Raw genomic sequence first — 24,004 nt, 5'->3', positions numbered from 1 at the left:
GTTGGAAGCGCAAGTTTTATGTATTTATTTTTTAAATAAAATCAAAACAAAAACAAAAAAAAAGCAATGAAGCTACCAGGCAAGCAACTTTATTAGTAAACAATTTTAACAGAGGAAATAAAAATAAGACTGAAAGAACAATACACTCTCCAATCTTCCAGAATCAGCTCTCTGCATGTCATTATAACTCAACAGTCACGAGAAATGGACCACTGAGCAAGTGTATTGTCAACCTTTCATGCTCATTTGCCAGTCCCCTGATAAGTTAACCTTATAGTACACCACACGCAATGCTATTCCTCAACTCATATTAGCTCAGATCTCATAGACAAACACACCTCCTCTTCTTCATCAGTGCTCTTTCCTGAGGGCCCATTAGAAGCACTTTTTGTCTCCTCCCCTAAGGTAGAAGCATCACCATTAGAAGCCTGGGTTCCTTGTTCTGCTTCCCACTCCTGCAATACCTCCTCTAAGTTAAACCGACGCCTGTAGTTTACAAAGAAGTTCTTCACTTGGCCAACAGTCTTGTTGCCAATTACATCTGCAATAGCTTGAAAATCTTTACCATATTTGCGGACACCTGGAAGGCAAAGTAAATAATACACCTGTGAAGGAACAATCAATAAGGAAAGCTTTGTGTACTATACATCATGCACACAAACAAGATAGCAGTATTGATAAATCTCATCTGTTAAGCCAGAGTCACAGGATGAAATTTTTTGTTACTTAAATAAGCCAACCACTTGCTTTCTACTAAACATTCACAACTTACCAGTCTTTAAATATTCAGCTTTTTATCCACTCCTCTCCCTTGAGCTTCCAAAAGCAGTCCATTTACCATGAAACACTGAATTCTTTGTTTGATCCTCAATACCATGTATTTCCCTAAGAACCTGGGCAGTCAGCTAAATTTGAGCAACATTATAAGCAAACTTGGATAGGAATGGGCCACTTTATCTTACCTAAAAGAATTGAATGGCTAGCCTGAGATTTACCCTCAGCAGAGAGTTTGTTTTTGTTTTATTGCTCCTTTGTACACTAATGTATGCTTGTACCATTGGGGTATTATAAGCACCAAAAAAATTGTAATAAAACCAGAATTTAAATGTAAAATGCAAAAGTTTATTATTATTATTAATAAAGCATTTATTAAATCATTGTTGTACTAAGTTATAAACATTAACTATAATCTTGAAAGTAAGACTTCCAAACATCCAAGAAAATCTGTGAACTGTATTATATATAAAGGATACTTAGGAATAAATTTAAGGTAATAATTTTGACTGCAGCGTAGGTGTTAGTCTTTGCAATTATACATGGGAGAGCCACCAACAGAATTATTTTAATTTAAATTTTTATTATTTTTTTAAAAACCCTTATTTTCTGTCCTAGAATCAGTACTGTATATTGGATCCAAGGAAGAAGAGTGTTAAAGGCTACACAATGGAGTTAAGTGTCTTGCCCAGGGTCACACAGCTAGGAAATATCTGAAGCTACATCTGAATCCAGGACCTCCTTATCGCTGGGTCTGGCTCTTAATCCACAGAATTAAAAAAAAAAAGAAAAAGGCTAGTATAATTGGGTATGTATGCATATACACTTCCATTAAGGAAGTTTTATATGACAATAAAGGATAATAACATTTAAATTTTTGTACTTATGAATCCATTATTTTGCTGGGTCCCGATTCAATGATTTTCCTAGTGTGATCTATTACTTAGGAACTTTGTCTTTTAAAAAAATCATTATATCGTTTTAAAGATAGAAACATCATGAAAAGGGGAATTTAGTTCAAGTTAGAAAGGAAATCAGATATTCTGGTCTCCTCACTTAAGCCACATTCATAGGCACCAGAACTTTAGTAGTGAAAGAGATAAGAATAAAAGCCAAAGTCAAGTTTATTAATCCAACATAAGCATAAAATTAGGCATAAGTCAAAAATAAAACTAAGTGAATTATAAGTGAAAATAAAATCAACTAATTTCTTGTTCAGTCATTTTACCACATCCGAGTCTTTCTGACCCCATGGACCATTTAGTAAGGGTTTTTTCTAGGCAAAGATAATGGAATGGTTTGTCATTTCCTTCTCATGTAGATTAAGGCAAACAGAGGTTAAATGATTTGCCCAGAGTCACATAGCTAGTAAATAAATGTCTGAGGATGGATTTTAACTCAGGTCTTACTGGTTCCAGGCCCAGCATTCTATCCACTAAGCCACTTAGCTGGCTAAGCTCTTAATAGTGTAGTATAAACACCACATAGTTCTTGGCACCAGTGGGTATAAAATACTACCAGAAAGCACTAGAAGTTGTGGCTTCATTCGAGATTGGGCACTTCCTTATTGTGAACTGCAAACACTCATGCATTCAGACAATATATATGTAAAATATATATTATGTATAATACTATATATAACACACATAAATGCAATGACATTTACATAATAAAAAGTTGCTATTTGTGATATTGTTTAAGCTTTATGATAAAATATATTTAAATTGCCTTTACTTCCTTTATAGTTATTATGGATTTGGCATAATGTAGTCTCCCTTAGTGCTTTATTTAGTGATAGAATCATGGAATGTAATATTACCACACATTCGTACATATTTTGTTGCCAATCAATGGCTATGCAAAGCATTTATTTAACAAAATGATTGATAGCTTTTGTTTTTACATCACCATTTACAAATCTCTCTACCTCTTATCCATTCCTTGTAACAAATACTGCAACTCATTCTGACAGTAGTGTCAATGTTCCACATTCCCCCAACTTCTGCAAAGCAAGTAGATGCATTTTCTCATTTCTTCACGAATTCATTCTTTAATAAAGGTTATGTATTAGTGTCACTTTTACAAGTAAAAGTGGAAGGAGTTATAATAAAAAGTGGCTACCAATTAGAAGCTAGTTACATTTTCCTATAATTGTGAGAAGGCAAAGGTTCCTGACAACAGAACACATGAATGCTGACAATTTCAAGAGCAATAACCAGGCTTAGACCAGCCTGGCTCTCCAACTGCCTTCGGTCTCTCATCTGTGCCTCCTGCTTCACTTTGTCCCATATTGAAACTTTGCTCCTGCTGGGGGGTGGGGGGGTGGGGGAGGAAGTGGAAAGAAACCCTTTCCTCTGTTAATGGACTAAAGAATTCCATCTTACTCTTCAAGAGCAGGCCTGCTAGGATTTAGGGAGAAGGCTTGACGAAATGCCAGCTGATGAGCCAATGCTCATGAGGATAGACTTCTCCACTGATGGAATAACATCCCCTTCCCAACTGTGACTGGACAGGGCTCTCTCTGACTTGGGCACGTCCAGCTTTGCAGACCCGACTAAGGGCCAGTGGCATGCTGTGGGGTCTAGAAAACTAACTTAAGAATTAGCAGACTTAAGCTGTGGTCTTGTTTCTGTCGACACAGGGCTCAGGACCTTTTCCATTACTTTGCCTGGTTTTCTCCCTCAAAAAATGGAAAAAAAATGTGTGCACACCAGACAATGGCAATAATGGTGGGTTGAGGTAAGTGGAGGTGGTGCTACCTCTGCCTGACTGGCACCTTTATTATGACAGCGTGGTTACTGTTGGTGTTACTGACTTCTGTAAGGAAATATACTTTATGAATATTAAAAGAGGACTTTACTCTGCTGACTACCAGCCTGGTAATATTTCTACTCTCATAATACCAACAATTCAAAATAGAAACAAACACGTACCACAAAGTCAAATTTCACTATCCTACTGTTCAGCTTTTTTATTTCTTTCACTATAAACAAGTTCTTCCTCAAGCTTTCAGGATATGAATATATTGTTGCTGTTTTGCACTAATACTAGATCCTCAGGACACCATCTGGTTACAGATGGAATTTGAAGTGGGTGTTTTCCTAGGGTTAAGTTTGTATATTTCCTTTTATTCTCCTTACATCTCCCTGATTTTATGTCCATTTTTAAGGTACCAATTATAATTTTTCTAAATAACTTATATGACTTGAGTCTGTAGTGATCAATATAACACTTTTTACCATTTGTTCTAGCAAAAGAACAAGTGAGTTAAGTAAACTTCTTGTCCCAGGCTTCCTTCAGTTTCTCCTTCCAGTCTCTGCTAAACCATCAATGAGCTAAAATGGAGGGGATGCTAAATGACTTCATAGCTTCTACTGTGCATGCTTAGCAGCAGGACTTCTCCACAAGATGAAAATAAACTCTAGGGTTAGGAGAAAACTAAAGATTCCAGGTCCAATAATATTTTATTTCTAATCAGTGACCCCTCTCATATTTTGTAGGCCAATCTTCTTTCCTGATTGCTTCTTGCTTTTCCACTCCTGTTAGGACAGCGTACTTGCTTCTCTGTTGTCGAAAACAACCATGTTATTTCCATCAATGGAATAACAATTCCTTGAGGGAAGTAACTATTTTTTTGGTTGTTGTTTTCATATCTCCAGTTTCGAGTGTGGTGCAAAATTACATAGAATTTGTCACTTTGGTTTAGCAGAGCAAATAGGAGGCAATACTAGGGAAACTTTAACAAAAAGTCATGGCAACCTTAGTCCCTAGCTGCATCTCGTAAAGAGCCCATCCTTTAATGTCAAAATATTGATCAGAAAGTATGGCCTATATATTATCTCAGGAAAAGGGGATGAACAAAATGTCTTAATGACATTTTTACAGAATAAGTATAAAACTTGGGTGAATTTGGATGAGACTGTTTCTCAGTTCAACTTCCCACCTTTAGGGCAAGTAGTTATCAGTAGCTGGAAATTTTTTTTTTCACAACATTATAAGCAAATGGTTAAAGATGAACCTAAAATTTTAAAGCCTGCTGAAAGCTATAAAGAAATAGCTTAACAGCCTAGTTTTTCCAATTTGGAGTAGAAAACAAAATAAAAAACCAACCTTTTGGTGAGATAAAGTAGGTGAAGGATAAAGTTGAAGAAACCTAAATCTGTAAGTATTATGCCATCATTAGCCAACAAAATATCATTAACCAATAAAATCACAGTATAAATTATTAAAGATGAAAACATTCATTGCACTAACAAAGCAGCTCAAAATGTGTGTGTGTATCTTAAACTTTTTTTTTGTTTGGCCCAGACCTGTGGTAAAGAAACTCTTATCCCCATTGCAGATTTATAATGATTTTGACTAGTTACAGCTTTAAATGCCTGCCTTGGGATACTGAATGATAAATGACTTGCTCAAGGTAATACCACCACAAGACCAGACTGTCCTGACTCCAAGGCCAGCCCTCATATATACATACATATATGTATCTTTCATGGCAGCAAGTTTTTTTAAGAAAAACTTTTTCCATATGGCAGTTTACCATCTCTGTAAATCATGGGCTTTTTATTGCTTGATGTGTTTGAAAATTCTTTTTTCCTTTCCCTTATCTCAATTAGTGTCAGGCACAAATCAATCATTTGGCAATTCTGAGTATGTAATTTGATCTGCACAAATGGTGAAATCTGAATTCCAAACAGTGGCCAGACTGGAAAACATTAGCTTTTCCACTCCCCATAATTTTTCCTTTTTCTGTCCTAAGCCTCCCTATTTTGCCTGGGCTGGAAATACCATAGCAACTCACAGGTTGTCTTCAATAGTAACTGGCACAAAAGCTTTTCACCTGGTTCATTCTTCTGACCTAGGCCAGTGCCACCAAAGTTTTTAAGGCCTTCCCAGGAGCTCATCAAATTAATCATAGACTCAATCTTGACATCTGCTCAGAAGCTCAGAACTTTCAACTCAAGCCTCAGTCACCTCTGCAGCCAGGACTACAAGAGTACACTGCCATACCTGGCTTTAAAGTTCAAGAAAGGAAAAAGTATGATATAGATAGCAGGACAGCTGTTGCTATTTTATGGCTATGGTCACAAAGTTCTCTAGTAGTGTTTCTAAAATTTTTATTTTCTTTTTTTTAAAACCCTTACCTTCTAGTCTTAGAATCAATATGGCATATTGGTTTCAAGGCAGAAGAGAGGTAAGAGTTAGGGGATGTGAGTTAAGTGACTTGTCCAGAATCACATATCTGGAAAGTATCTGAGGCCACATTTGAACCCAGGACCTTCCTGGCTCTCAATCCACTGAGCCAAAGGGTTGCCAGTGTTTTAAATACATAAGTTTCAATTCATATTTTAATAAAGACTTAAAATACATATGAGAGAGTATTTCTTCCCCTTTAACTTTTTGTTACCTAGGAGAAAATTTGCAGAGCTAGCAGGTCTTGCTTGATGTTGTCAATATAGATGATCACAACTTCTATAATGATGTTTTTTGTAAAAAATAAAATGGCATTTCTGACTGCCTGGTCTTTTTATTTTGAGCTTTATACTCTATTAAAAAAAAACTTCAAGGTTTACAGTTCTTATTACAGCTAATTTTGTTGAATTAAATAGTTTCTGAAAGGGAGTAGGTAGTATTGCAGTATTTGGAGTCAGAGGACTACGGACCTCATCTTTGCTCTGATAATTCCCTGCTTATGTGACTTTGGGTGAGTCATTACCTCATCTGTGTGTTTCATTTCCTTATTTCTACAATATGTGGGCTGGCTAAGGTCCCTTTCTAGTTCTAAATCTTATGCCCCCTAAGAAACATGTGCAAAAGGGTTCACTGTAGAGAAATTCTGTCTCCCTTCTTATCTTTCTTATATTGCTTCTAAATTCCTTTCTCACCTCTGTCAAACCTGTCTCCAGTATGTATTGGGGTACATTTTTCAGTAGCATTATTGGGTTCAAGGACACAGTAATTAGAAAGAAAATAAAACCTTCTGGGTTGGTGACAATTCCCTGGAAAACTGCAAAAAGAAGAATAAAAGATGGCAGGAGATAACATTTAACAGGAGTCATTTACTTCAGGAACAGAGGGTTGGCTTCTTTGCACTGTGAATTTGGAGAGGTACACAGGGGAGACAGTATCAAAAATTAATAGTGCTATCTTCATGGAACAGAAAAATATAGTTGGTATTTAATCTCAAAGTTATACTACAAATAAAAATGTTAGTTGGGGAGGGTTAGAAAGAATAATCTTCCAAGAGAAATACAGGTATGATTGTATATATGCTCTCCAATTTCAGGCTGAGTGATAGCTTATAAATAACAACTAGAGTACTAACTCGGTGCCAATCTTGAAAATGCCCCAGAAATAGCAATGGGACAAGTGCTACATATGGGCACTTATTTGTGTATATTTCTCCTGTCTCATTTCTTTAGGAAGCTAAAACCAACAGCAAACAACATGATTTGTGGCCTGGACCAATTTAAGAGCTTTAAGCATATTCTACATTTTAATGTTGTTTTTCCTTTTTAGAATTAAATAAGTGTAAAGTTGGAAAACATTAACACTTATTTTTATCAAAATTAAAAATTTATACTTCTATTTACATAAAAATTCCACAAAAAGAATCCAACTTACAGTTGAGAGTTGAGATGGTATATAACGTTTTTATTATTTAAATGTAAATTTTGGACCCAAAGTGATCATTAAAAGCTCTGTACCAGTGAACTAAACAGAGCTGCAGGGGAGTAACATTTCATCTCATTATCAGAATGTAAGGACTACAGGGATAATGGGTTTATATTTCAGAAAACAATTTAGCATTTAAGGAGGACTGGATAACAAAACAGGTTACACAGCCCGAGGAGGATCTACTCTTGGAAATGTTATTAATGTGACTGAATTTTCTACCTTGAGGATTCCACACTTTGCTACTCATAATGACCTGAAAATATTGTTCATGTCTTAAGTTGTTTTATGCTTGTTTCAACCTTTTAACTTATCACAACCATAAAATATAATTAAAGAAATATTTTTGAGTGCCTAGATTTGTTCTTGGAATTATAGGAAAAAAAGTAAAAAAAAAAAATTAAATGGGCAGCAAAATCTGCTTTGATTTCATTTGTACACAATTTTCAAGTTGCAACAACTATTTTATGTAATTTATCATCTCTTCTGCTCTTGGTCTGGTTTTAATTCCCTTTCCTATAATCATGAAAGATTAACCTTTCACTTTAATTTCTTATTATGATGCACCTTTTTAATACTGCCATTCATCCACTTGGTTGTATAGTTTGAGATCTGGTAGCACCAAGCTATCCTCTTTCTGACTTTTACTCAAGTTATTCCTTGATATTTATGATCTTTTAGGTTTCCAACTGAATTTACCATTTTATATAATTCCAAAAAATATTATTTTGGTAATTTGAGTGATATAGCACCAAATCTATACATGAAGCCTATTCTTTAGGAAGGCTATTGTGATAAGCTGGAGTGTATTCATCCACAAATGACCAAAATGGTGAAGGGATTCTTAGACCATTCCGTATGACTTCTGGTGATGGACCTGGGGATGCTTGGAGAAAAGGTGGCTGCAGGTTTGTTATAGGCAAGACAAATTAGACTTGTTCTACTTGGGCCTAGAGGGCAAAATTAAGAGCAATGAATTTTGGAATGATAGCTTGATGTATGCAAAAACACCAAAAGGACAGAAATATCTAGAAGTGGAAAGACTGGTAAGTTAATTGGGATTTTTCTTTGCTAGTGGTCTTTAAGCAAAGACTAGATGACTATTTGGTGAGTATGTTATGGAGTTGGTCCTTATTCAGATATTGACTAGTTTGTGAGGACATTCTAAATGAAAACCTACTATACGAAAAAAGCCAGCTTAATCACTGATATTTATAAATGGACCATCACAGACTAAGACAAACATTTTTATATATCTACAGGAATAAATGTGGAGAGGCTATGTGGTAAGGAGCTTTGAGCTATGACAAATGGAATGATAATGGACATTAGAGAGAAGGCAAAGCCGCTCAATTCTTACTCAATTTCTTTGTACTGGAAATGACTACCAGGGAGTGGGTACCCAAGATGAATAAGGAAATATTAATTTGTGCCCTTCAAGAATTTCAGTCATGGAGCAGCTGGGTAGCTCATTGAGATTGAGAGCCAGGCCTAGAGATGGGAGGTCCTAGGTTCAAATCTGACCTCAGACACTTCCCAGCTGTGTGACCCTGGGCAAGTTACTTGACCCCCATTGCCTAGCCCTTACCACTCTTCTGCCTTGGAGCCAATACACAGTATTGACTCTAAGATGGAAGGTAAGGGTTTAAAAAAAAAAAAAGAATTTCAGTCACCCTGCCAAACTGATATAAGTTCTGAAAAACCGTCACATATGAGGGCAAGACTATTCTAATATTTGAAAAATCACAGAAAATGAAGGAAGGCATCTTAAGATTGAAGAAACAAAAAATGTCCTGATTTTCAAAAAAGAGAACAGAATGTCAGCCAATGAACATGATTTTTCTTGAGAATTCTGAGAAAAATTACAAAACCATTACTAAAGAGATATTTGATGGATATCAAAAAAGGAAAAAAGTATTACAAAGGGCTACCAAGTTTTCATCAAGAACAGATCATACTGTATTATCTTCATTTCCTTTTTTTCTGGATTACTGAACCAGATGAGGGGAATGCTATGGAAATAATTTACCTAGATCACTGATTCTCAAACTTATTGGTCTCAGAACTCCTTTATATTCCTTTTTATTACACCCTTACTTTCCATCTTAGAATCAATACTGTGTATTAGTTCCAAGGCAGGAGCTCAGTAAAGGGTGTTAAGTGATTTGACTAGGGTCACAGAGCCAAGAGTCCAGGGATTACACTTGAACCCAAGTACCTAATGTCTCTAGGCCTCTCCATCCACTGAGCCACCTAGCTATTTCCTCTTTTATATTCTTAAATGCCAAGAACCATGGCCCTAGCTACCATCCTAATGAGCTTCTGTGTATGGGTTATATCTTTTAATATTTAACCTTTTAGCAATTAAAAGTGTCTTAGTATTATCAAAAGAATAGTTTTGAGCTCAAAGGCCACTGAAAGAGCCTCAGGAATGCTCAGAGGTCCCTAGACCTCCCCCCCTGGAAAACTGTGGACCTAGATCATATAACATAGATTTAGATCTGGAAGAGACCTCAGAGGTCATATAGATCAACTCCTTCAACTTACAGATAAAGAAAGTGAGGTACAGAAAAATTAAGTGACCTGCCCAAGGTTACCCAGGGAGGAAGTAGTAGAACCAGTATTTGAACCGAAATATAGTGACTCCATTTCTATTTCTGGGTCTTTCAAAAGCTTTTGAAAGTATTTCATTATTCTGGTGGAGAGAACGAGAGATGTGGTCTATATGATAATGAAATTAAATTGATTCAGAACTGTTTACATGGCTAAAATTAAACAATAACTTTTCATGGTTTTCTGTAAATGTGTCAGGAAGTCCCATATAAAGTACCACAGTCATCTGTACTTAACCTTATGTGATTTGCCATTTTTATCAATGACTTGAATAAAGGAAAAGATGGTATACTCAACAAATCTACTGATGACACTAAGTTGGGAGAGATAGCTAGCATACTGGATGACAAAAATTAGTATCCAAAAGGATCTTGAAAGGTTAGAGCCATGTTGGCAAAGATATGGCATCTGTGCCCTGGCAGCATGGAGGGGGATGCTCCCCTCCCCCTCTCCACTGCACCTAAAGACACTTTTTGCATGCACTGCCCCTCTGTCCAGCCACCAAAAAGGGGCACTTCCCCCCTCCACTCTGTGGGGTAATGCAGGGGATCACAGGAGGCTTGAAGGTGCAGTTTGGGCAGACTATCTCTAAAAGGTTCGCCAATGCTAAACTACAGCATTGGCCTGAATTTAAAATGAAATTTGATAATGGGTAAATGTAGAGAAAGTCTTATACTTGAGTAAAAGAAAAATATCAAAACCACTAGTACAAGGTGGGAGAAGCATGGTTTAAAAGTAGCTGAATAACTAGGTAGTGCAAAGGAATGAAAACTCAATGACTCTGCAGTTATGTTAGCCAAAAAAGGTAATGAAATCTTGAACTATGTTAAGAGAAGCAAAGTTTCTAGGAATACAGAAGTGATAATCCTGTTGTATTCCTGCCCTTAAACGGATACAGTCCCTAATCAGACTGTATCCGTTTAAGGGCAGTAATAAAATGAAGTGTCCACAGGTGGGCAACCAGGATGGTTAAAGATATCAAAACAAAATTAAACAATTGAGTCCATGTCATATGAAGAATGATTGAAGGAAAAAGATATGTTTAGCCTGGACAAGAAAAGATGGGGGAGTGGAATGAGAGCTGTCTTTGGGGGTATCAAATGAGGATGGATTTGTTTTTCTGGTGGAAGGTGCAAGGAGGCTAATTTTAGTTTGATGTCAGGAAAAACTTCTTAATGATTAGAGCTGTCCAAAGAAGACCAGGCTTCCTCAGAAGGTGGACAATTCCCTCAAAGCACCTTCGTGTGTGTGTGTGTGTGTGTGTGTGTGTGTGTGTGTGTGTGTGTGTGTGTGTGTAAGCTAAATACATGATAGTAAATAAGGTCTCTAGTGATTTAGTAATAGAATTAGAAAGACAGGACGTTCAAGTTCTGCCTTCTGACATATACTGTCGGAATCTGGGCCAGTCATGTAAGCCCTTAATGTCACAAGTAACTCTTAAGATAAGAGTTGCAGAGCGGGTGAATATCCTCCCTAGGAGTTCTCTATACTAAGTAAATCACAGACCTAGTGTACAGATACACAAACATGCGCGCACACACACATACACATGGATTCAATGAATACATTATCTGTAAGGTATCAATGAATTTAAGAAAAACATGGTTGCTTTGGAAATGAAAGACTTCTCCTAAAGAAGAGCACAAATATATACCCAAATCCATTGCCTTTTCCCCAACCATCTTCTCTTAAGACAAAGAATTAACTATAGACCAAAATAATCTTATCAACTTTTAAACATTTATAATTTCTAGTTTTAAAAAAAATTGCTGACTTTTTTGTTCTTGATTTACATCAATTTTGAGTTATAAGGAATAGGCATAGATTAATTTGATAATTTCAGAAAAAAATAAAAGCATCTTGCTAGTCTATTGTTAAATTTAATGTTTAACAGATTAAGTGCCAAGAGGTATTTCTAATAAAATCTAGTTAAGCTTCTTAATATAAATAAGCTATATAATCAATTCTTCACAAGTTATAGCATGAATAAACCAAAAGTTTATATTTGACTTTAGAATATATTTTAATTGCATTTAAATATGGATGTGTGGATTATTTTGGAATTACATTCCAAACAAGATAATTTAGTTACATTGCAAACACCCATACCTATCTCAGGAGAACTGTCTAGGTTTCTCCCATTAGATTCCCTTCCTTTTCCTGACTCCACTTCAGGACTCTTTGATCTTCTTCATTTGAAGTGAACTGCCTGAATAGCTGGCTCATAATTTTTCTGAGAAAGGTTATTTCATATTTCAGTTAAAGAGGTCTGGACTTTAGGTTACATGAAGAATGTAAATTATGTACACACAACAACAAAACTCTCTAATATTAATAAATATTTGAAAGCAAGATTTATTCCAGATAAACATAAATAAGCAAATGATTAAACAATATTCTTTAAATAATCATTGTAGCATTTCTTTAACCAGATTATAAGGAAGAAACAGCATATTCCTTGAAACATAAAAAACAAAACAAAAACCTAACCCAAATGGCTTCTAAATTTTGGTTCAGTTTGTGGTATCACAAAAAATAATAAGTTGAATTCATTTCATTCCTTAAGAAATAGTTATCTTGTGTAGTTTCTGTCTCTTCTAAGAAAATGAAATGATGATATATTTAAAAGCTATGACATGACTTCAATTATATTTCTAGATTCAAAAAAATATTCTGAAGAGAGCTATTTAAAGTTTAAAATATTTCCCTTGATTCTAGAACCACTAATTCACTTTGTTACTAATATAGTAATATAAATTCAAGATACATTAACTAATCTGTTGCCCTTTCATAGATGTTAATAGCCAGTGGCATACACTATATACAAAAATATTCATACCAGTTATATCTTATCACCACACATGAGTTAGGCAGAAATGATATTATGATTAGAGGAGGCAGTTAGCAGAATAAACCTCTTGTAGACTGTATAGATGTTGTAGATAATTGAGAAGGAAGAAAAAAATGTCAATTTTGTATGTATCCAGAACTTCATGCACCACTAGTCCACATGTGTTTTTTTATTATTTGCAAGGAAATGAAAAACCTTAAAAGCATTCACAACCTTCAGCAAACTGCTGATTTATTTTATAGTAATTTAAGGGAGTGGTACGTAAAATTCCACAAAGTACAAGATGACTTTCTCATATACAGTTTTATACCTAACATTGATATGGTGCTTTAAGGTTTGCAAAGCACTTCAGATATTATTTCATATATTTCTTACAACTCAATGAAGTAGGTTAAATATTTGACTAATTATCTGTAATTTCAAGTGGCATTTAGTAGTGAACCTTTCATTCTTTTCTTTGAATATCTGAATTTTGAGTCTATGCCCACGGCAAACTTGGATTAAAATTTACACATTCCGTCATGGCATCTGCCAGTCCAGCTTTGAGCAAGAGTCAGGACCTTGTACAAAATTCAGTGGATATTTTCACAAATGGGATGTGGTGGGAAGATTTCAAGAAGGATTATCACTAATACTATACTAGTAAAATGTTAGCAAGCACTGGTCTGAGCTAAAGGCTCCTATCCAGAGCCTTCTAGTTCCTGTTCTCTTCTTAACCAAGGAACAGGTCAATATACCAGTCTTTTAAGTAAATTAATTCTAAAGGTCAAGGTTCCATTCTTAGATGCTTCAAATTCCAATTTATGAAAAAAAGCAACTTCATATTAATAACAATAGTATATTAAAAAATCAACTTCTTTGTTAAAAAGTTAAGAAATCATCATGATGTGAAATAGAAGATTAAGAAGCCACTGTAAATAGTAAGGCTTGTTAAGACAAGTGACCAAATTCCAAGTTTAAAACAAAACATAATACCATATACAACAGCTGTTTAACATGTATGCTCAGCTTTCTCTAAAAGAAGACTAAAAGTTTTGGAAAGCAAATGTGACTTTGATTTCTGTGACTGATTTAATATGTTCACTTTTGTAGTTTTCTTATATGCCAATTATATGTGACAAATAAACTAGGGTAACCAGTCAGTGGCCTGAATTTGGACTAGGAACAACTGCAGTTCACAAGCATAGCAACCAGCTCCAACTCTGACTGGGAAAGGATGAAAGGCATTCTTGGGAAATCCTTCCACATCAACTAAGGCCTCAGAGATAGTGGTTCAAGTTATTTTTGGCTAAGAACTAGCTGGGTGGGTCAGTGGAGTGGCTGATACTTTCATGTGGCAGATTCCCACTGTGTCACCACACTGGTGTATTCCAGATCTCTCAAATCCAAGTCCAGGATCATCCTATTTTAAAATCTGAGAAATGCTGCACAAACATTAACCATATTAAATTCACTAATGAAACTTAGGAAATACTATAAGATGGGCCTATCTATTGTCATTGCCAAATATATGTGTTTATAAGGCTGATTCTTTCAAAATAGTAAACTAGATAAAATTATGATTGAACCCTCCACCAAATTAGAGTTAGATAAAACCCTGTAGTTAAACTGATCTAGTGATATAATCACTGAACAAATAACATTTGAGAAAACTTTATATTAAAAGTCCAGAAGTAACCCAGCTCCTAATTTATCTGTTATAATTCAGGCTACAAAAGGACTCTCATGAAATAATTTTAAATGTTCCTTTTAATAATCACCTTTCTTAGAGTACTTAAAATTATGATACGGACTTTTAGAAATGAGTTTAGAAATAACTTTCCAGTAACCCATCTACTGAACAAAGTTATTATAGTAAACATTTTAATACCTAGATTATATTGCTTAGTTTATAAAATGAAGAAATACTAACATGTAAATAAATCAGAGAAACAAGCAACACACATCACAGTTCAAATGCACTTTCATGGTATGATTTCAAAAAGTGAATCCAAAATGAATGAACTCAACTGTAGTAATGAAGCAACAGCATACAGGGCATCTTACCCCTGACCGTCATCACTAAAGTTTTATTTATCTATTGTGTGTGTTGAAAGTGTGTTGCTTACTGTTTAGGACAAAAAGAGGCACATAGGCTAATTATTAGCACGAGTCAAAGGCACATGCAGAAGTAGAATATAGAATTCCTGGTCATCAGATCAGCATGATATAAACACAAGAGCCCCTTTTTGATCCATTCTGAAGGAAGGGGAAGATTTATGGTAATTATCTTTCATGCCAAGTTAAAGATAATAATTATTAATAACAATAACTGCTTATCTTTAATATACCTTGCACTGCTAGAAGCTGCTCCTCTGTGGTCCAACGGGCATTAATTTTCTGATTTGACTACAAAATTAAAGAGAAGTTTCCTAATGAGGACATGAAGAAAGACATTTCCAAAGTGCTTATTTTTAATTTTTCACTTGTATCATAGACATAAGATATCTCCTTATAAAAGGAATTAAAACACTGTTACCTTTTATCAACCCTGAAAGGGAAACGTGCTAAACTGAGGATTCTGAGCCAACATGTGTGTAACAGTAATTGACATTAAATCTGAGAAAGTCTATTAGTTTACCCTATTACTAGGTTTCCATTATGTAGTTCAGATATTAGTGCAGAACTCCTTAGTCTTGTCAAGTGTCAATTTCTATTTCAGATAGATTTTTCTGATATTTATTCTAAATTCATCTTTACCTAATGATAATAGAATTAATATCCCGTTAGTCAAGCAAATCAGCAGTTCTATAGGCCAGATTTAACAATAAGACTATGGGCAAGTAAAAGCTCAGGATATAGCATGCATTGTACAAGTTTAAAATACATTTTTCATCTAATAAACATTTTTAATGACTTCCTTATGATATTATAAATTTCACTTGTATATGGTCTTAAATTTAATTCTGGCCTGAGTAATACAACATATACCTAACACACAAGGGCAAAAGGAAGAGGGCAGAGAGGTACCACTAAGAACTTCTAAGATCAAGAAGTCCTACGGCTGTACCACTGTCTGATTATTCTTTGACAAAGCAGAAAGAGAAGCTTTCTCTAAGGAGAGTAGATGGAGAGTGTTCAAACCCTTTATCACTTCCTGCATAGCACCAGGAGCCTCTGGAGTAAATAAGTAAGCTGGACCCATGCCAGCTTCTTCACTGTAAATACAGAGTGGTTTCATGATATGTGTAGCCCTTCAGAAGAAGAAATTTTTATAATTCTAAGAAGGGTAAGGGAAGAGGAAGTAGAGAAGAAAAACAGGAAAGAGAAAAAAAAAGGCTTGTGGTGAAAGAGTAAAATCCCTAAACAAGAAGCAGAGGATTGATTCTGAGTAGAAAGGGGAAAAGTAGTAGAAACAAAATCATTTCTTAAGACAAGAGTCATCAGACTCGAGGTTTAGAGTTTAGGATTAAGAAGAACAGTCAGAACAGAAGGGATAAGAGAAGGGAAATGAAATAAGGCAGGAGAAAGGAAGGTAAAAGACAGCAGTATCTAATGTGACAGGAAGAAAAACGAGGGAGATGAAAGGGAAAAAATCAAATGGGGGAGGGAAGAAAAAATAGAAGGGTTGGGAAGAAGTTAGAAGGTTGCACAGCTGTACCACTTAAAGGAAAGTGACAGGAACAAAACAGGAGGTAATGTAATATTACTCAGGGACAGGAAGGAAAGGTCCTGTAGGGAATCAAGGAAAGGCAAAATGACTAGGGAAGAAAGGAGAATGGTTGAGCAGAAAAGTGACAAATGATTTAAAGAACAACCAGAGGCTTCCTGGACATTAATGAGTTAGCTACATGTTAATTGTCACTGTATAGTTTTGAAATTTAATTCAAAATAATATAAGGGATACAATTTTTCAATGTCTGAAAATTAAATAGCATTTTTATCCTTACCTTGGTATTCTCATCCTAAATAATGAACCATACTTTGAAATATTAGCATTTTTAAAGTAATAATTTTACTAGTGACAGGCACTCAACCTGTATTTTCATTGGTATTGGGAAACTCTTCCTACCAATGTGGGTTGGACCCTTTTCTACAGTTTATACCATGTAGCACACAGAAAGGCTGAGTGACTTGCCCAGAATCACAGTCAGGAGGGGTCCGAGGCAAAACTTGAATCCAGACCTTCATGGCTTCAAGGCTAGTTTTCTATCCATTGTGCCATATTATCTCTTTAAAGTTTTTTTAACCAAACATATTTTTGGTTTTGTGTAGGAAAGTTAATTATAAAGTTATAAAAACTATAGTTGACTCTCTCTCTTGCCACATTCCTGAACCAGTTTGTCTTCTCTTATTCTGTGGTCCATTTCCCTAAGTCTGATAATCATTTAGTTCCTTCCTCTTTGTCACTGATTATATCTAAATCTGTTAATAAAACTAGCAGAATTTAATATTTGATACTCGCTGAAGTCAGAGACCATCACTTTTTTGGTCTTCATATCCACACAGCTTGCTGTAGGGTTTAAGTCAGGAAAACCTGGGCTCAAATCCAATCTCCAATACTTACTAAGTTACCTGACCTTTGGTAAGTCACAATTTCTAGTCTCCATTAACTCCTGACTGCTTATTTTCCCAAGTTGCATCAGAGGGCTCCCCGTGTTGGAAAAAATCTCAAATCCTTCCTAAATACTCACATGTTTCCAACACCTAGCACTGGATCATCTGCACAGTAGGCATTTACCATCTATTGAATTTGAAATCTTATTCATTTTTCCCTTGAAATATCTTTTGGTTTCCCCTTTTATCCATTCTACAAAATCACTATCTTGGATCTATGACATCAGTAATGATAACAAACACAAAGTTTACAAAATAATTTTTTCACAATACTCAAGTAGGCAACATAGCTAAGCTATATGCCCAAGGTTGCATAGCTAAAAAGTGATGCCATTCTAATCTTCCTTAAACATTACTTTAGTGAGATTATTTCCTTGTTCATGAACCTACATTTGCTACCTATTACATGTATCTTCACTGCTTGGCTATTGTGGTCCTCTAAAATTTTGTTTACTATATCTCTCTAACTTTATTATCTTTTGCTCCCCAAGATAAACCTTTGACAAGTCTGGCTGCCCAATAGAAATGTATTCTTCCTTTATATCTTCACTGATATTTTAACTGCATTCAAATCTGTCAAAACACAGCTCAGATGCTCTCTTCTCCTTAGGGCTTTTATTACTATCAACTCCAGTCTTGCAGAATCTGTTCCCATGTAGTTTCTATTTAAGTGGAAGATCATTGGGTAGCATAGTGGATAGAGCCTTCGGCCAGAAGTCAGAAAGATCTGAGCTCAAATCCAGCCTTAGATTCTTGCTAGCTGTAGCAAATCATTTAACATGTCTGTCTCAGTTTCCTCATCTGTAAAATGGGGATAATAATATCTACCCTCTTATCCTTCCAGGATTGTTGTGAGAATCAAATGTGATCATTGTAAAGCACTTAGCACAGTGTCTGGCACATAGTAAGCATTATGGAAACATTAGTTGTTATTATTATTAACTAAACTATTATCTAGCTATGTGACTTTGGATAAATCACTGTACTTTTATTTAAAAACAATCAGAAATATTTTATGTCATATATTAAAATTAACCTTATTATATATTTTGGATATATTCCTTCAGGTCATAAAAGATTTGTGAATCCATTCCAAAGTAATATTTAAACATTAATTTGTGATAAATTATTAATATTAACATTCCTCTTGTTTCATTTTGACCAATATTTTCTAGAAAGGACAAAAAAGGCAACTCTAAACCTCAAAACATGAACAAAAAACCAAAATCACTAAAGTTGGATAATTTCTGATTATAAATGATGATAATTAATTACATCAAAATGGGATATTATAGATCCTATGTCCAATCCTTACACTATTTAACATTCTTAAGATAAAAAATTGGTATTATAGAAGAAATACTGAAGCATCTGTTGAGAGTAGCAGTTGACAAAACTTATATAGCCCTTTAAAGTTTGCAACTTCATTTACATTATCCAGTCACAAGAACCTAAAATATTTATGTCTCTGGATCTAGGTATAAATATCAGAATATTTGACACTTATTAGCTATCTGACTGGACAAATCACTTAATCTAAACCTCCATTTCCTTCTCTCTAAAGTGATGATGTCACCTTTTGCCTCTCCTACCTTCCAGGGTCATGAAGTTCAAAAGAGGTAACATATGAAGCTGTTTTTAAACTAAAGAAAATGAGACAAATGTAGCATCATTAAAGTACTGTCCTTAAAATGCACCAGCTATCAAATGTTGCTAGATTGATACATCAACTTGTAGTTTGGAATAAGATATTAGAATTAAATAGAAAAATCAAATAAGCAACCTTTTGCTTAGCATTCTTGGTGACATATGTAAAACCTTTGCTTGTAATGCCTCGAGGAATCATGGTGTAGTAGAAGGAGAGCTAACTTTAAAGTTGGGAAGACCTGTCCCTTTAGACACATACTGGCTGGCTGACTATGGAAGATCACCCCACCTCTCAGAGCACTGGACGACACTCATACTTAAGTAGCATAAGGTGATGACTTTTGCTGCTAGGGCTTTCCTTAGTGGAGTTCCCCAGACCAATGTAATCACAGATCTGGTCCAGAAACAGAACCTAATGACTCTTTCTTCCTGAAAGTGGGATGGGACATAATTCTGAAGCACCAAATCCAGCTAGTTCCATCCAAACATGAAGGTCTCTACCTTCGTAACTCTTGAGTCTAAACAATATTAGAATGAGATGAACAAACATGTTAGTTTCAAGTGCAAAGGAGTCTAATAAAGGCTCATTAATACTAGCTTCTCTAGAAAGACAATGACAAAAAGCATTCACACTTCCACTTTACAAAATAAAAAACATCCCATATAAATATTCTATGAAAATAGAAGAATTTAGGCTTTAGAAAGAAATTAAGGGACTAAATATTTAAACTAATTACTAGTTTTAGCTCTAATATCTCCATGCTGTTCCCCTGAAAATACACTTTACATATTAAATCTTCACTTAAAAATATTCATGGTGGGGCAGCTGGGTGGCTCAGTGGATAGAGAGCCAGGCATTGAGATGAGAGGTTCTGGGTTCAGATGTGGCCTAAGACTTCTAGCTGTGTGACCCTGGGCAAGTCACTTAACACTAGTTGCCTGGAGTTTACCACTCTTCTGCTTTGGAACCAATATTAACAATTCTAAAACAGAAGGGTTTAAAAAAATATCTCTCAAAAGTCCTTTCTTTTAAGAAAAGGGAAAAAAACCTAAAAGTATCCACAATTTTAAGTTATGTTCCTAATACACAATCCATTAGGCTTCTTTGCTACAAATTCCTGTTAAGTGGGAAGAAGTAGGCAGATGACATAGAACCAAGAAAGCATTATTTGGGTTTCTCCTGCCAAGCATGTCTCTTTCTTTACTGTTACTTTCCTACCGGATTTCTAAGGCAATAAGAATGCGGTGAGGGGAAATGATGCAACTCAAGCATAGTTCATGAACTAAGGTGATCTGACTCACTTCAAGTGAATAATCATCTAATATGTAAAATATCAATATTTCTCAATATCCATAGTTTGTGAAACATCAATTTAGGCATGACAAATAGTTAATTTTAGGTAATAAAGTCTTACTATAGTAATGATGATGTCTTATTTTTTTTAAATCAACATACCTCAGGAGGCTTGAATTCTTCAATTCCCCCTTCCATTTTCTGTTTAAGTGCACTGTTTACTTGCTTAGCATTTTGAACCTTGAATAGAAAAATAATAACTAATTGAATAGCTTATAATTAACTAAACATTTGATCACCCAAAATGTGAAAGGACTATGCAAGTCATATATTCACAGACATATCTATCTATGGTCCTTGCCATTTATGAAGTTCTTTGGAGGAAAGATCATACCACATTACATCACATTCCGATGCTATAGATAACAACCAATAGAGCAAACACCAAGTTATTTTTCTAGCAGTGATAATGAATTTTTCACCCAAGTAGCTTTTATGATTATAGCATAAGTCTGTTAAGATAGGGTACTTTTTGTGGCCATGAATATTGCCAAAGTTAAGCCGATAAAATTTCATATTGTTTTCCTTATTGCCATTATAAATTCAACTGAATGAATCCGTTCCATATAAATATCATACCAATAGATGTTACTATTCACCACCTCTGGTAGGTAGGTAAGTAGGCTTAAAGTTTTTTTTAAGTGAAGCAATTTTTAAACTAATGAGTAATATTAAGAGCTGGAAAGGCCCTGGGAAGTCATTTAGCCTAATCTCTTCATGGTAAAAGATGAAGAAACCAAATGCATATGGGTTAGGTAATTTTCCCAAAGTCAAAAAAGCATCAGAGTTTGAATTTGAATCAAATATCTATACCTATATCTACATGGATATAGATACCTGAAAAGGACAAATCACATATACAACTGTTATTTAGGCTAAGTTTCTTCAATGGAGCCTCATATGGATATAGATTTCCAGGTCCTTCATCATACTGGTTAGCAATCTCTAGATAACCTTTCAGTTTGTTAAAAACACTCATATCATGTTCTGTTCTGGATACCCAATTTTAAGATATGGAAGCAAAGACCTTAAAATTGTATTAATTTAGTCATAAATATAGATAAAAGAACAGTTAAGGAGTCCAAACTCAAGACTTCAACAAATTTAAAAAAACACAAACTCTAAAAGCAATATAATCAGAGGTTCAGAAGAATATTAGAAACAATAGGAACAGACTAAAGACTAAGTGCTAGAAGTTCAGCAAGTTTCAGTAAAGAATGTGAGCTTTGTTTGGCTCATCATTTTAAAATTCAGAAATAGGATAGTTTTTGAGATGAAAGTTACTCCATGAACTTGGGATTTTTTAAAAGAAAGCATCAACATCAAGAAATAAAACTAAGTATGTGAGGGAAAAAATAGAAAGATGGATTTGTTTGCCATTCAAAGTTTCCTAGGCTTATGATTTTAAACACTGATTACTTTTTAGCCTTTCTTTGGGTTTTTATTAGTTTAATATAATGGACAAAGATTTAGATATATTAGAGAAGGTAATTTTTCCTACAAATACTCGTAGCACACAAAAACTTGTGAAAAAATTTTGGTGGTTTTTCATAAATGATCAAGATCACACATATCTAAATAAAAAATTTTCTGTGCAAATAAGAAATTATGTTTACCTCATCATGTTAAATTATTAAAATAGTACATGAATCATTTTTTTCAAGAAATTAATTTGGAACATCTTCCTTCTCTGCAAATGTCAAGAGGAACAGAAGTGACACTATTACATTACAAGAGGAACAGAAGTGACACTATTACATTACAGCTGCACTCAAAAATCTTTGATAGAGGGGGCAGCTGAGTAGCTCAGTGGATTGAAAGCCAGGCCTAGAGATGGGAGGTCCTAGATTTAAATCTGGCCTCAGACACATCCCAGCTGTGTGATCCTGGGCAAGTCACTTAAATCCCCATTGCCTAGCCCTTACCAAGATGGAAGATATGGGTTTCAAAAAAAAAAATCTTTGATAGAAAATATTAATTTTTAAACAAAGGGTATGCTAAGGTATGCTTCCTTTGACACCAAATTTGTTTGAAAAATGAAGATAAAAGTATAACTAGTTTACCATTTGAAATAATTATAGCCTACTGCATCCATACTTAAGGATGACATTCTATAAAAGTTAAATCTGTGCATAATCTAAAAGGCTAAATGTAGTCATTTCCATTTTCTTCCAAGAATAAAGAACTAAGATTGATTTGAGTTTTATCTCTTCACACCTTCTATAAAGAACTTAATTGCAAAATATACAGCAGAAAAAAGAATGGGACACTTGAGGAGAGCCACAAGGTTAGCTTAAGTCAAACTGAACTGTAAATAAATATAGAGTACATGAGATACCTGACGTTTCAGGGAGATTAACTCCATATCCAGCTGTCTAAGAATGGTGTTGGCTGCATTGGGACTACAAGAAACTGCGACCACATCTTCCTGAGTCAGATACATGCCCTTGGGTGGACGGCACTTAGAACGCTGAGAATGATGACGGTGTTGTAAACTCTGATACTCTCTCCTACCCAGTCCAATCTTGCTAGTTTGGACAGGCTGTTCAGCATTACCCTAAATTAAAAAAAAATTTTTTTAATTAAAAAAAAGAGGGGAAAAATTAATGTAATTTGTACTGATAGAGAAGTACCTGGTTTCCTTAGTTGCTCTAAGTACACTTTAATGAACAAAATGTATTATCTCTATGGTCTCAAGCCCCCCCTCTGCCCCCACATCTGTTTGGCAGTATAAAAGCTATAATCTCTTTTGGAACTAGGTTATCAGTGCCCTTTATCAATTAAGATTATTCCATTTAATATCTGACTACATATTCAGCATATATCCAACAACCAAAATATTTAACCCCTTTTTGATTAATCCATTTAATCCAATTTTACTGCTGCCTGGCCTCCAGAAACTTATGCTTTAGCAAGGTAGATGACAAGAGATATACACATCATCAAAAAGTATAAAATGAAAATTATAAGCAAAATGCTTTAAAACTTTAGATAAAAAATAATTGTTTCTGTCTGGATATCAGAAGAATCACAATTTTTTATGGAAGAGATGATATTTTAGCAGGGCCTTAAAGAAATGCAAATTGGATAGGAAGAATGAGAGAAGAGAGCATTCTAGGTAACAGAAACTACATGTTCAAAGGGAGAGGAAGGAAAGGTGAATAAGCATTTATAGAGATGGGAATGTACAAGGATTTGGTTAGGACTGGTAAAAGTCCATTTATTTAAAAGGATATTATTTAAAAGGATAATTTAAAGGATTTTTAAAAGGATATTTATTTAAAAGGATAATAATCAGAACTTGGGTTTTATGGGAGGTTGGACTCTAACCACAGAAAGCCTTAAATGCCAAGCAAAGGATTCTGGACCCTATTTTATAGGCAACAAGAAGCCTCAATTACTTAAGGCTTTTGAGCTGTAGTCCTCAAGGTTGTGTTTCAGGATAAGTAAATTAGCAGTGGAGTATATAGAGTAGAAGAAGAAGAAGGAATAAA

At 34.8% G+C, this 24,004-nt stretch overlaps 1 protein-coding gene across 12 annotated transcripts in view; it reads right to left on the bottom strand.

The window, feature by feature from the left end:
* RCOR3 (REST corepressor 3) overlaps nt 1–24,004 on the bottom strand; it is a 51,691-nt gene that overhangs the window by 3,119 nt on the left and 24,568 nt on the right. For 9 of the 12 annotated variants that reach the window (XM_007481340.3, XM_056815883.1, XM_007481339.3 and 6 more), the window contains 4 exons: nt 22,849–23,067; nt 20,613–20,690; nt 15,244–15,301; nt 339–580 (listed from right to left, as the gene is read on the bottom strand). In XM_007481340.3, coding sequence (XP_007481402.2) covers nt 339–580; nt 15,244–15,301; nt 20,613–20,690; nt 22,849–23,067 — 597 coding nt within the window. The remainder of the gene's footprint in view (nt 1–338; nt 581–15,243; nt 15,302–20,612; nt 20,691–22,848; nt 23,068–24,004) is intronic. The other 3 variants (XM_007481346.3, XM_056815889.1, XM_007481345.3) reach the window with 1 other exon arrangement.

The sequence above is a fragment of the Monodelphis domestica genome, chromosome 2 (genome assembly GCF_027887165.1).
Source record: "Monodelphis domestica isolate mMonDom1 chromosome 2, mMonDom1.pri, whole genome shotgun sequence".
Lineage (NCBI taxonomy): Eukaryota > Metazoa > Chordata > Mammalia > Didelphimorphia > Didelphidae > Monodelphis > Monodelphis domestica.
Note: the sequence above shows the minus strand (reverse complement) of the source record. Positions and strands in the feature narration are given on the sequence as shown.